Source organism: Homarus americanus, unplaced genomic scaffold (genome assembly GCF_018991925.1).
Source record: "Homarus americanus isolate GMGI-L3 unplaced genomic scaffold, GMGI_Hamer_2.0 scaffold4060, whole genome shotgun sequence".
Lineage (NCBI taxonomy): Eukaryota > Metazoa > Arthropoda > Malacostraca > Decapoda > Nephropidae > Homarus > Homarus americanus.
Genome location: NW_024746161.1, coordinates 10,006,673 through 10,021,086, shown reverse-complemented (window position 1 = coordinate 10,021,086; position 14,414 = coordinate 10,006,673). Strand labels below are relative to the sequence as shown.

General features: G+C 40.6%; 4 protein-coding genes across 4 annotated transcripts; all 4 read left to right on the top strand.

Annotated features, from left to right (window-relative positions):
* The first annotated feature begins 526 nt into the window (after positions 1-526).
* LOC121879064 (spidroin-1-like) lies at positions 527-4,061 on the top strand. The gene is made up of 3 exons (XM_042385553.1): positions 527-605; positions 715-859; positions 3,729-4,061. Exons 1-3 carry the CDS (start codon positions 594-596, stop codon positions 3,965-3,967), a joined length of 396 nt encoding a protein of 131 aa, XP_042241487.1. The 5' UTR covers positions 527-593; the 3' UTR covers positions 3,968-4,061.
* A 2,039-nt stretch (positions 4,062-6,100) lies between these two features.
* On the top strand, positions 6,101-6,769 carry LOC121879034 (glycine-rich cell wall structural protein-like). The gene is made up of 2 exons (XM_042385516.1): positions 6,101-6,179; positions 6,289-6,769. The coding sequence occupies exons 1-2, from the start codon at positions 6,168-6,170 to the stop codon at positions 6,670-6,672; spliced, it is 396 nt and encodes a 131-aa protein (XP_042241450.1). The 5' UTR covers positions 6,101-6,167; the 3' UTR covers positions 6,673-6,769.
* A 2,026-nt stretch (positions 6,770-8,795) lies between these two features.
* On the top strand, positions 8,796-9,471 carry LOC121879032 (glycine-rich cell wall structural protein-like). The gene is made up of 2 exons (XM_042385514.1): positions 8,796-8,819; positions 8,964-9,471. The coding sequence occupies exons 1-2, from the start codon at positions 8,808-8,810 to the stop codon at positions 9,354-9,356; spliced, it is 405 nt and encodes a 134-aa protein (XP_042241448.1). The 5' UTR covers positions 8,796-8,807; the 3' UTR covers positions 9,357-9,471.
* Positions 9,472-11,392: 1,921 nt separating this feature from the next.
* LOC121879045 (glycine-rich cell wall structural protein-like) lies at positions 11,393-12,124 on the top strand. Its single transcript, XM_042385532.1, has 2 exons — positions 11,393-11,497; positions 11,638-12,124. Exons 1-2 carry the CDS (start codon positions 11,486-11,488, stop codon positions 12,028-12,030), a joined length of 405 nt encoding a protein of 134 aa, XP_042241466.1. The 5' UTR covers positions 11,393-11,485; the 3' UTR covers positions 12,031-12,124.
* Positions 12,125-14,414: the final 2,290 nt, after the last annotated feature.

The following is a 14,414-nucleotide window of genomic DNA, read 5'->3' as shown; positions in this document are numbered from 1 at the left end:
AGAGAATAGTTTACCTTTAGAATTTGTAACCATTAATATCTCAAGGGGGAAATACATTTATAAACAAAATAATAAAGATATTTTCAAGTATAGTGCATTTGAATTTATGGATAGGAACGTTCAAGAGAATGTATCATGATGGAATTGTAACGCAGTCACAGGATATTTAGAAAAAATCTTCATATGTTTCATAATTAAAATTAAGATTTAATTAATAATTTAAGCATATACAACCTCTATTAGAAATCATGTATAACCATTACTTTTAACAGTTTGAATGTATTTGAATAGTTATAAGAGGAATCTGAAGCCTAATTGTGTAAAATCAACCATCTATTAATTACGAACTGGGAGACATTAAGAAATATGAAAGTCACTATCCTAAGTCTTTCAGATTTTCACCCGCCAATGACTAGGTAACATAAGGTGACATTAAGAGCTGAGGTCATGATGAGTGTCCAAGTGCTGTTAACAAAGAAATGTGGGTGAGACCTTGAAAACAAGCTGTTCAGCGTGGCCAGGTAGAGGGAAGCTACAGTATAAAAGAGACACCAGCCGTCCATACGCCACAGTTCAGGCTGAGACACCCCAGTATGAAGGTCTTGGTGAGTCTTGTACTTGTTAATTAATGATACTTTATTTTTCTTACATACAATATTAATGACACTGCTTATGTGTCTTGATATTTTAATTGTTGTTAATATCCTCTTGCAGGTAGCAGCAGTCGCCCTCGTGGCCACACTTGCAGTGAATGGGAGCGCTGAGCCCCTCCCGGAAGCTGACCCGGGTTTCCATAGAGGATTTGGAGGCTTCGGTGGCAGGTCCCATGGAGGCTATGGTGGTCATGGTGGCTACCGCGGCAAGAGAAGCGCCGAGGCCGAAGCTCTGGCTGACCCTGAGGCTGATCCCAGTGCTGGTCATCTAAGCTATGGTGGCTACGGTGGTTATGGTGGCTTCCAAGGAATTGGCCGCCAGCACCACTATGGCAAAAGGAGCGCTGACGCAGACCCCGAACCTGGCCATAGTCGCTTTGGAGGCTTTGGAGGGCACGGTGGTGGCTTTGGTGGCTTCAGTAGATATGGCGGATACGGACGATAATTTCGCCTTCTGAGGATCCTGATCAGTATTAACGGCGACGGCAACTTCTGAACTATTTCTAACTGAACGATAGTAATAAACTTTGCAAGCTTAACAATACAAAGATTTTACTTTCCTTTCTACATTTTTATTTCTTAGATATGATAAGTTATTAATAGTTGGTGGAGGTGATGAGGACCAAGGCAATAATAATACAAACATGAATTATTTACTCTCAGAAGTCTTCCTCCTTAATGACTTACCACTAAGGAAATTTCTTAGTAATATAGTTTTACGATTCAACAGTACTAGAAGAATCAGGTAAATAGCAATGGAAGTTTGTTCGCGATTTTAAGGCAGAATTTAAGTAAAAAGTTTCCTGGTCGTAAGTTTTGTCTGCAGGGAACTAAGGAATAATATTAGACTACACCAACTGTTACTACTTGCTGGATATTATGGTAAACACTAAAAGAAGGATGAACAATGATCTTACAAAAAATTGGAGACAGGATTGATGACGTAGGTACTATGTAGTGATGATGAACCAAGGGAAAAGATTAAATTGTACTTTACGTTTAATCATCCAATTTCTGTTTCCTTTCCTTATTATCGTGTTGTATATTCGTTAATAAACGCAACTAAAGGGTTTGATCCAAATCATTTCTCTTATATCCAAGAATAAGTTAGTACAGCGAGCTCTAACATACACTGTTCCAGGTATATACGGATCACCTTTCTCCTGCCACACACCACATACACACTACACACACATCAAAACATTGTACAAAAAGAACGATGGCCAGAAATAAATACAAGATCTAGGCATCGCAAGAGATTAGTCACTAAACACAACGCGAGAAGTGAAAGCAGCAGTGAAAATAATAACAGAGATTTCGAAATTATAAAATGTACTGTGCGAACCTTTCAATTCAAAGATAGGTAGATGTCCCTCCACCTTTATATATCTCGAGGACTGAAGTACACTACGTCCCAGTCTGGATTACTGCACACAAGGCTACACATGTCTCTGGGTCTCCTTCCCTCGGCCTGGTCACCCCAAGTTAGGTGGTCATTAGGTACATAAGGTAAAGAAGCTCTACCTGGACCTAACACCATCTCCCCCTCTCTCTGTGTGACACTTTGTAAGGCTCGTCAGTCAATCTTAACTAACTGAAACTGGTGGTTCAAAAAATAAATAACTTCTTGGTGGAGTCGTGTAGTAGAGTGATATGGTGGAGTCATGTGCCTGAGTCATGTGATAGAGTCGTGTGGTGGAGTCTTGTGCTTGAATCATGTGCTTGAGTCATGTGCTGTGAGCCATGTGGTGGAGTCGTGTTATGGAGTAGTTATAAAGCCATGCGGTAGTGATCTGTGGTAATCATGTGGTAGAGTCATGTGTTGGAGTCATTTAGTGGTGATTCGATGGAAGAGTCATGTGCTACCCATGTGGTGGATCGTGTGCTAGAATCACGTGGTGGAGTACCATCTATAAGTCCAATTGCAGATTCATGTGGTAGAGTCACGTGAGAGTCATGTGGTAAAGTCATGTGGTGGTGGGTCTTAGTTCAAGTGATTCCAAGACTGTCCTTTCTTGTACTGTACTTTGTGACGCTGGTAAGATAGATTGACATATAAAGAGAACGAAATCTTATACTGAAGTGAAAGTCAAATGAACAGAGAATACTTTACTGTAGCATTTATACCCAGTCATGCCCCGTGGAGGGAACTGAGATAGAGATTAATAATGGAGGGAAAACATCAAGTACACGTGTGTTGTTATGACGAGGGATGATCAAGAGAATGTATTATGATGCTCTTGTAACTCAGTAGGACTATAGTTAGGGAAAGTCATCACACGGCTCATATAAAAATGGTATTTATTCCCTCCAGTCAAATACCTGTACTGCCATTACTAAAAATAACATATATTAAGAAAACTAAATATAATACTCTGAACAGTTTACGAGTCATTAAATATTTCTAAGAGGAGGATCAAGCCTGTTTATTGAAAATCTATCATCTAATAATTACGAGCTGCAAAACATTAAGTAACACGGAATTCAAAATCGTAACTTGAGTTCACTAGATTCTTAACCTTCAGTAACTACCTAACCACCATGTGACAATAAGGAATGACGTCACGATGACTGGTATCCATGTACTGTTGGGAAAGATCTTTTTTTGGGAGGGGGAGGGAGGAGGGAGGGGGAGGGGGAGGGGCAAGACCTTGGAAACTGGCTGTTCAAATTTGTTTGTCAGGGGGGGAGTGTCATAGCTCAGGGAGGCATAAAAGACCCAGGAGCCTCTCCCCACGGCACACTTCAGGTTGAGACACCCCAGCATGAAGGTTTTGGTGAGTTTTCCACTTATTATTTAATGATATGGAGTTGTATTTTCTCCTACTTGCAATACTAATGACATCTCCATTACCTATATACAGGTTTACAAACAGCGTTGGAAGCCTAAAATATAACTTGGTGTTGATATCCTTTTGCAGGTAGCAGCACTCGCCCTCGTGGCCACACTTGCAGTGACTGGGAGCGCTGAGCCCCTACCGGAAGCTGACCCGGGTTTCCATAGAGGATTTGGAGGCTTCGGCGGCAGATCCCATGGAGGATTTGGTGGCTATGGTGGTCATGGTGGCTACCGAGGCAAGAGAAGCGCCGAGGCCGAAGCTCTGGCTGACCCTGAGGCTGATCCCAATGCTGGTCATCTAAGCTATGGAGGCTACAGTGGTTATGGTGGCTTCCAAGGAATTGGCCGCCAGCACCACTATGGCAAAAGGAGCGCTGACGCAGACCCCGAACCTGGCTTTAGTCGTTATGGCGGCTTTGGAGGGCACGGTGGTGGCTTTGGTGGCTTCAGTAGATATGGAGGATACGGACGATAATGCGGCTTTGTCAGGATCCTCATCAGTATTGACAGTGACGGCAACTTCTGAATTATTTCAAACTGAGCAGTAGTAATAAACTTTACAAGCTGTATATTACATTGATTTAATTTCCTTTCCACAAATTAATTTCTTCCATTTCTTTATGTTGACAGTTGGTGAGGGCGATGAGGGTGATCCTAACAATGATAACGAAAATAATTTATATCAAGTCTTTCTCTTTAACAACTTAGTACTGAGGCAATTTCTAATTGATATAGTCTTGCGATACAACGGTACTAAAGCAAAGAGGTAAACTGCAGTAGTGGTCATGGGCAGTTTTAAGTCGACGTTTAAAAGTAGCAAATATATTTAGTTTTAATCTTTATGTCTACAAGAAACTAAGATATTGGACAAAGGATAATTTCAGAGACAAGAAATAGACGACTAAGATGATGTTTTCACGATAATGATCTGTTCTGAATCAAATCACATGTCCTCGACCACACCGATTGTCACTACTGATAATGATGGATATTATAGTAATGAATAAAGGAAGAATGAACAATGATCATACAGTAAATTCGAGATTGGGTTGACAACGTACTATATAATGTCACTTAATTGATTGAAAAGATTAAAATGTCCTCAAACTTTAATCATCCAACTTATATTTCAAATTGTCTCCGTATCTTGTTGGTCTACCATATAATAATCACAACCAAGTGTTTCCATCCAAATTATTTCTACTGTATCCATGAGTAAGTCAGCACAGCGAGCTCTCACCTACACCGTTCTAGGTACATACGGATCACCTTCCTGGGGCCGCACACACCATACATCAAAACATTGTACAAAAAAGGTGATAGCTAGACATGAATACAATGATTCCTCTATACGAAGCCATAATACCAACTCTCCCCCACGGCCCCACCCAACCGTGTGATATTTCATGAGTCGTCAATCAATATTACAAACGGAAAGAAAGTATAAATCAAGACAAAAACTTCTATGTGGTGTGGTTATGTGGTGGAATCGTGTAGCAATCATGTGGTGGGGTCCTTTGTTATGGTCTTGCGGTGGATTTGAATGGTGGAGTAATATGGGAGGCAATACGGTGGAGTTGTTTGGTGGAGTCATCTAGTGGAGGCGATTGGTGAAGTCATTTGGTTGAATCTTACGGTATTATCACGTGGTGGATTTGAGTGTTGAAGTCACTTGGTATTCATGTGGTAGAGTCATCTGGTGGAGTAATGTGGTAGAATTTGCTTATGTACTCGTGTTGTGGAGGCATATGCTGGAGTCATGTGGTTTAACTATGAGGTAGAATCATGTTATGGAGTCATGTGGGTAGTCTTGCGATGTAGTCATGTGGTACAGTCATACGTTGGAGTCATGTTGAATTGTGTGGAATTATGTGGTCAAGGTGTGGTACAATCATGTGGATGAGTCGTGTGGTAGCCATAGTAGATAGCTTTTGACAACAATGCTAATGGAGCCTTGGTAGTAGTGGTGTTGGGGCTTAGTGCAGCTCTTTATAATGTTGTGTTGTTTTTGTAGTTCGTGACTAATAAGGAGGATTGAAATGTGAAGAAACTGACTTATATACTTTGGTGAGTCAAGTGGGCAGAGAATAGTTTACCTTTAGAATTTGTAACCATTAATATCTCAAGGGGGAAATACATTTATAAACAAAATAATAATGATATTTTCGAGTATAGTGCATTTGAATTTATGGATAGGAACGTTCAAGAGAATGTATCATGATGGAATTGTAACGCAGTCACAGGATATTTAGAAAAAATCTTCATATGTTTCATAATTAAAATTAAGATTTAATTAATAATTTAAGCATATACAACCTCTATTAGAAATCATGTATAACCATTACTTTAAACAGTTTGAATGTATTTGAATAGTTATAAGAGGAATCTAAAGCCTAATTGTGTAAAATCAACCATCTACTAATTACGAACTGGGAGACATTAAGAAACATGAAAGTCACTATCCTAAGTCTTTCAGATTTTCACCCGCCAATGACTAGGTAACATAAGGTGACATTAAGAGCTGAGGTCATGATGATTGTCCAAGTGCTGTTAACAAAGAAATGTGGGTGAGACCTTGAAAACAAGCTGTTCAGCGTGGCCAGGTAGAGGGAAGCTACAGTATAAAAGAGACACCAGCCGTCCATACGCCACAGTTCAGGCTGAGACACCCCAGTATGAAGGTCTTGGTGAGTCTTGTACTTGTTAATTAATGATACTTTATTTTTCTTACATACAATATTAATGACACTGCTTATGTGTCTTGATATTTTAATTGTTGTTAATATCCTCTTGCAGGTAGCAGCAGTCGCCCTCGTGGCCACACTTGCAGTGAATGGGAGCGCTGAGCCCCTCCCGGAAGCTGACCCGGGTTTCCATAGAGGATTTGGAGGCTTCGGTGGCAGGTCCCATGGAGGCTATGGTGGTCATGGTGGCTACCGCGGCAAGAGAAGTGCCGAGGCCGAAGCTCTGGCTGACCCTGAGGCTGATCCCAGTGCTGGTCATCTAAGCTATGGTGGCTACGGTGGTTATGGTGGCTTCCAAGGAATTGGCCGCCAGCACCACTATGGCAAAAGGAGCGCTGACGCAGACCCCGAACCTGGCCATAGCCGCTTTGGAGGCTTTGGAGGGCACGGTGGTGGCTTTGGTGGCTTCAGTAGATATGGCGGATACGGACGATAATGTCGCCTTCTGAGGATCCTGATCAGTATTAACGGCGACGGCAACTTCTGAACTATTTCTAACTGAACGATAGTAATAAACTTTGCAAGCTTAACAATACAAAGATTTTACTTTCCTTTCTACAATTTTATTTCTTAGATATAAGTTATTAATAGTTGGTGGAGGTGATGAGGACCAAGGCAATAATAATACAAACATGAATTATTTACTCTCAGAAGTCTTCCTCCTTAATGGCTTACCACTAAGAAAATTTCTTAGTAATATAGTTTTACGATTCAACAATACTAGAAGAATCAGGTAAATAGCAATGGTAGTTTGTTCGCGATTTTAAGGCAGAATTTAAGTAAAAAGTTTCCTGGTCGTAAGTTTTGTCTGCAGGGAACTAAGGAATAATATTAGACTACACCAACTGTTACTACTTGCTGGATATTATGGTAAACACTAAAGGAAGGATGAGCAATGATCTTACAAAACATTGGAGACAGGATTGATGACGTAGGTACTATGTAGTGATGATGAACCAAGGGAAAAGATTAAATTGTACTTGACGTTTAATCATCCCATTTCTGTTTCCTTTTTCTTATTATCGTGTTGTATATTCGTTAATAAACGCAACTAAAGGGTTTGATCCAAATCATTTCTCTTATATCCAAGAATAAGTTAGTACAGCGAGCTCTAACATACACTGTTCCAGGTATATACGGATCACCTTTCTCCTGCCACACACCACATACACACTACACATACATCAAAACATTGTACAAAAAGAACGATGGCCAGAAATAAATACAAGATCTAGGCATCGCAAGAGATTAGTCACTAAACACAACGCGAGAAGTGAAAGCAGCAGTGAAAATAATAACAGAGATTTCGAAATTATAAAATGCACTGTGCGAACCTTTCAATTCAAAGATAGGTAGATGTCCCTCCATCTTTATATATCTCACGTACTGTAGTACACTACGTCCCAGTCTGGATTACTGCACACAAGGCTACACATGTCTCTGGGTCTCCTTCCCTCGGCCTGGTCACCCCAAGTGAGGTGGTCATTAGGTACATAAGGTAAAGAAGCTCTACCTGGACTTAACACCATCTCCCCCTCTCTCTGTGTGACACTTTGTAAGGCTCGTCAGTCAATCTTAACTAACTGAAACTGGTGGTTAAAAAAATAAATAACTTCTTGGTGGAGTACTGTGGTAGTGATATGGCAGAGTCATGTGGTGGAATCATGTGCCTGAGTCATGTGATAGAGTCGTGTGGTGGAGTCTTGTGCTTGAATCACGTGGTGGAGTACCATCTATAAGTCCAATTGCAGATTCATGTGGTAGAGTCACGTGAGTCATGTGGTAAAGTCATGTGGTGGTGGGTCTTAGTTCAGGTGTTTCCAAGACTGTCCTTTGTTGTACTGTACTTTGTGACGCTGGTAAGATAGATTGACATATAAAGAGAACGAAATCTTATACTGTAGTGAAAGTCAAATGAACAGAGAATACTTTACTGTAGCATTTATACCCAGTCATGCCCCGTGGAGGAAACTGAGATAGAGATTAATAATGGAGGGAAAACATCAAGTACACGTGTGTTGTTATGACGAGGGATGATCAAGAGAATGTATTATGATGCTCTTGTAACTCAGTAGGACGATAGTTAGGGAAAGTCATCACACGGCTCATATAAAAATGGTATTTATTCCCTCCAGTCAAATACCTGTACTGCCTTTACTAAAAATAACATATATTAAGAAAACTAAATATAATACTCTGAACAGTTTACGAGTCATTAAATATTTCTAAGAGGAGGATCAAGCCTGTTTATTGAAAATCTATCATCTAATAATTACGAGCTGCAAAACATTAAGTAACACGGAAGTCGAAATCGAAACTTGAGTTCACTAGATTTTTAACCTTCAGTAACTACCTAACCACCATGTGACAATAAGGAATGACGTCACGATGACTGGTATCCATGTACTGTTGGGAAAGATTTTTTTGGGGGGAAGGGGGGTAAGGGGAGGGGACAAGACCTTGGAAACTGGCTGTTCAGCTTTGTTTGTCAGGGGAGTGTCATAGCTCAAGGAGGCATAAAAGACCCCGGAGCCTCTCCCCACGGCACACTTTATGTTGAGACACCCCAGCATGAAGGTCTTGGTGAGTTTTCAACTTATTATTTAATGATATGGAATTGTATTTTCTCCTCCTTGCAATACTAATGACATCTTCATTACCTATATACAGGTTTACAAACAGCGTTGGAAGCCTAAAATTTAACTTGGTGTTAATATCCTTTTGCAGGTAGCAGCACTCGCCCTCGTGGCCACACTTGCAGTGACTGGGAGCGCTGAGCCCCTACCGGAAGCTGACCCGGGTTTCCATAGAGGATTTGGAGGCTTCGGCGGCAGATCCCATGGAGGATTTGGCGGCTATGGTGGTCATGGTGGCTACCGCGGCAAGAGAAGCGCCGAGGCCGAAGCTCTGGCTGACCCTGAGGCTGATCCCAGTGATGGTCATCTAAGCTATGGAGGCTACAGTGGTTATGGTGGCTTCCAAGGAATTGGCCGCCAGCACCACTATGGCAAAAGGAGCGCTGACGCAGACCCCGAACCTGGCTTTAGTCGTTATGGCGGCTTTGGAGGGCACGGTGGTGGCTTTGGTGGCTTCAGTAGATATGGAGGATACGGACGATAATGCGGCTTTGTCAGGATCCTCATCAATATTGACAGTGACGGCAACTTCTGTATTTTTTCAAACTGAACAGTAGTAATAAACTTTGCAGCTGTACAATATAAAGATTTTACTTTCCTTTCCACAGTTTTATTTCTTATATATGTATAAGTTCATTAACAGTTGGTGGAGGTGATGAGGACCAAGGCAATAATAATAATAATAATAATAATAATAATAATAATAATAATAATAATAATAATAATATGAATTATTTCCTCTCATAATTCTTCCTCCTTAATAACTTGCCAATAAGGAAATTTCATAGTAATATAATTTTACTATCCAACAGTACCAGAAGAGTTAGAAAAACTGCAATAGTGGTTTGTTGGTAATTTTAAGGCGGTATTGAAGTAGAAAGTTTCTTGGTCGTAAGATTTGTCTGCGGGAAACTAAGAAATAATGAGACTACACCGATTGATACTATATGTTGGATATTATGGTGATGCTGAATCATTGGAAAAGATTAAAATATACTTGACTTTAATCATCCGACTTCTGTTTCAGTTTACTTAATTATGTTGTAGATCCGTTAATAAACACAATTAAAGGTTTCGATCTAAATCATTTCTCTTATATACAGGAATAAGTTAGTACAGTGAGCTCTAACGTACACTGCTCCAGGTATACACGGCTCACCTTCCTCCTGCCACACACCACACACACATCAAAACATTGTACAAAGAGAACGATGGTCGGAAATCAATGTAAAGATCTAGACATCGTGAGAGATTAATGACTATAGACAGCTTGACAAGTGAGAGCAGCAGTGAAAAAAAAAAGATTTCGAAATTATTAAACGTACGTACATTCTAATTCCAAGATTAGTAAATGTTCCTCCATCTTTATATATCTCACGTACTGTAGTACACTACGTCCCAGTCTGGATTACTGCACACAAGGCTACACATGTCTCTGGGTCTCCTTCCCTCGGCCTGGTCACCCCAAGTTAGGTGGTCATTAGGTACATAAGGTAAAGAAGCTCTACCTGGACTTAACACCATCTCCCCCTCTCTCTGTGTGACACTTTGTAAGGCTCGTCAGTCAATCTTAACTAACTGAAACTGGTGGTTCAAAAAATAAATAACTTCTTGGTGGAGTACTGTGGTAGAGTGATATGGTGGAGTCATGTCTTTTAGTCGTGTGGTAGAATCACGTAGTGGAGTCCCGTGTTGGGTCGTGTGGTGGAGTCATGTGGTGGTACTATGTGGTGGAATCATGTGGTAATCACGTGGTGGATTCACGTGATGTCATGTGGTAGTCATATGATGGAGCCATGTGGTGGATTAATGTGGTGAATTCATGATATTGAGTAATGTAGTGGAGTCATGTGGTAGAGTAATGTGTTAGAGTCATGAGGTTGGTTGTGGTGGATCTTAGTTCAAGTGTTTCCAAGACTGTCCTTTGTGACGCTGGTAAGATAGATTGACATATAAAGAGAACGAAATCTTATACTGTAGTGAAAGTCAGATGAACAGAGAATACTTTACTGAAGCATTTATACCCAGTCATGCCCCGTGGAGGGAACTGAGATAGAGATTAATAATGGAGGGAAGAAATCAAGTACACGTGTGTTGTTATGACGAGGGACGATCAAGAGAATGTATTATGGTGCTCTTGTAACTCAGTAGGAGGATAGTTAGGGAAAGTCATCACACGGCTCATAAAAAAATAGTAATTATTAAACCTTACAACCAAATACCTGTACTACCTACACTACAAAACAATATATATTAAGAAGATTAAGTGTAACTATCTTAACAGTTAACGAGTGATTAAATAGTTCTAAGAGGAGGATGAAGACTGTTTATTGATAATTACGAGCAACAACACATTAAGTAACACGGAAGTCAATATCCTACCTTGAGTTCACCAGATTTTTACCCACCAGTGACTACCTAAACATCGCCTGACAATAAGAAAGGGCGTCACGATGAGTGGTGTCTATTGTATGTACTGTTGAAAAAGATCTTTTTTGGGGTAAGACCTTGAAAACTGGCTGCTCAGCTTGGCAGAGGGTGTGTCACAGCTAAGAGAGGTATAAAAGAGCTCGCAGCTTCCCCTCACGGCAGTTCAAGTTGAGACACCACAGTATGAAGGTCTTGGTGAGTTTTGCACTTGTTATTTAATGATATAGATTTTTGTTTCTACTTGCAATACTTATGACACCTCCATTACTTATATGCAGGTTTGGAAACAGCGATGTAGTCCTAAAATTTAACTTGGTGTTAATATCCTCTTGCAGGTAGCAGCATTCGCCCTCGTGGCCACACTTGCAGTGACTGGGAGCGCTGAGCCCCTCCCAGAAGCTGACCCGGGTTTCCATGGAGGATTTGGAGGCTTCGGCGGCAGATCCCATGGAGGATTTGGCGGCTATGGTGGTCATGGTGGCTACCGCGGCAAGAGAAGCGCCGAGGCCGAAGCTCTGGCTGACCCTGAGGCTGATCCCAGTGCTGGTCATCTAAACTATGGAGGCTATGGTGGTTATGGTGGCTTCCAAGGAGTTGGCCGCCAGCACCACTATGGCAAAAGGAGCGCTGATGCAGACCCCGAACCTGGCCATAGTCGCTTTGGAGGCTTTGGAGGGCACGGTGGTGGCTTTGGTGGCTTCAGTAGATATGGAGGATACGGACGATAATGTAGCCTTATCAGATTGTGATCAGTGTTGACAGTGACGGCAACTTCTGTATCATTCCCAACTGAACAATAGTAATAAACTTTGCAGCTGTATATTACATTGATTTGATTTTCCATTTTACAATTTCAATTCTTCCATTTCTGTATGTTGACAATGGGTGGAGGTGATGTGGGAACATGGTAATAATAATAATAATAATAATAATAATAATAATAATAATAATAATAATAATAATAATAATAATAATAATAATAATGATTTGTTCTCTCAGAAATCCTCCTCCTTAATGACTTCATACTGAGGATATTTCTTAGTAATGTTTTATAATGCAACAGTACTAAAAGAATCAGGTAAATTGCATCAGTGATTGTTGGCTTTTTTAACTTGGTGTTTTCATAATCTTCATCTGTTCTCATCCAAATAACATGTCTTCTACCTAACCGATTGTCACTAGATTCTAAAGGAAACACGAACAATGATCATACACAAAGTTCAAGACTAGAATGGTATCGTAAGTACTATATATTGATGTTTAATTAATGGAAAAGATGAAAATGTGCTTATAGTTTATTTATGCAACTTCATGTGGTAGAGAGCCATTGACAACAACAATAACGGTAGTAGTGGTGGTGGGTCTTAGTTCAGGTGGTTACAGTTTTGTGATTGGAAAGACGAAGTGAAATATGAAGAAGAGACCGATGTTTGTACTTTAGTGAGTCATGTGGGCAGAAAGAGGTGGGGAAATCACTGAAATTTTGTCATCTTTATGATATATTGTACAGTATGTTACCAATGTGTTTTACCTGCTAATTTCTACTTCTCCGAGTGCAGAAATTATCAGAGATCAGCGCTGAATATCTTCCTTAAAACTGTATAATATAGATGAAATAAATGAAATACTAAAGCTCAGTTGAGTAACACGTCGCACTTTTTCCCGTCAGCCAGTCAGCTGTCTTGTTACAAACAGCTCTAGACCACATTTCCAAAGTTCGAGTGAACAGACTATAAGAATAGCATTCACCTTCCTGGATGGTACTAACCCCAATAACGCTCTTCAGAAGTGGGGTGCTGTCACCCCCTGGGCAGTTGCCTAGCTTATACTATAGACGGGCAAGAGGTGACTTAATAAAAGTCTAAAAACATTTCAGAGGATATTGCTTAGTCGAGTATTCATACGTGGAACTAGCGGATGCTCACCTCAGTAGAGGTTACATTTTCAGGTTGAAGAAGCCACAAGCTCAGAAAATTGTGAGGGAAAGCTTGTTTCTTTTTAGTGAGAGTTGTGAACTCTAGAAATAATCTACTAGAGAGTGTTGTGACGGTACCGAGTGAGGGACATTCAAGACCAGACTTGACCAACACTGACGCAGGTTCAGATACATTCTGAAGCTAGTGAATGCCCAGTACTTTCTAAAAGTGTTTAACAGAGACGTAACCAACCGCCCAAGCGGCTAACAGGTCGATCACTGGCGAAGAAGATAAAGGTAGGAGGGGTGGAAGGACTTTTCTCTCGGTCAGTCAGTTAGGAACAATACTCACACAGTTAGGTAACAACGATACCTTTTATCATTAAACTTCACTGGTCGTGCAGGTAAGCGAGAAAATATGAATGGTGTATGCTGTTTATCGGAAAACGTGTCGGGAGATGATAGACAACGGCAGTGAACCACAGTCTGGCGTCTGTTACTGAACACTTGTGGCTCTTATGACATAAAGGTATGTCGTTGATTATCAGATTATATTTTTTCTTTTCTTTTTTTCTTGCTCAGAGGGAGGCTGAAGCAGTCTCTTAATGGTCAAATACTTTTATCAAGACCTGCGAGAGTTCGACTTTTTCTCTGTATTCCTTAAGTTTAGCTAAACCTGACAATAACAGTGGTCATCCTCAAGACTAACCAAAAGACGGTTTATAATTACTGGAGCATCTCACTATACATAAACCATTGTTTAATCTTGTGTATATCCTCGCCACTTTCGTTCTCCAGTTACATAGAAGCAACAGCACTGACCCACAACTCAGCAGGAAACATCAGGAAAAATTTTCCCTTATGTAACAAATTTTTTTTTTTTTACTGGACACGACCAGATCACTTCCAGCATGACAAAAGATCGACCAAAAAACGCCCAAGGACCATTAGTGAATTACACCTAATGCGGTTTTCTTGGGGCCAACCATACACTTTCCTCGGTGTGGAGTCATTGTGTTTACTCAACTATAGCATTGGTCATTGTTCAACGTACAGACAATGGCGGTCACTTAACAGGAATCTCGTTTATACTGGATATTGCTGCTGTTAGCTCCGTTGACACTAGACCCTGGACGAAGGTAAAAACGTACTAAACGTCTAGTGTTCATCCACTTCCTGGAGTAGGATGACGCAGCA

Coding starts and splice junctions, on each gene's coding strand:
- LOC121879064 (XM_042385553.1), top strand. Junction 860..3,728: donor TGGTCATGGTGGCTACCGCG/GCAAGAGAAGCG, acceptor GTGGCTACCGAG/GCAAGAGAAGCGCCGAGGCC.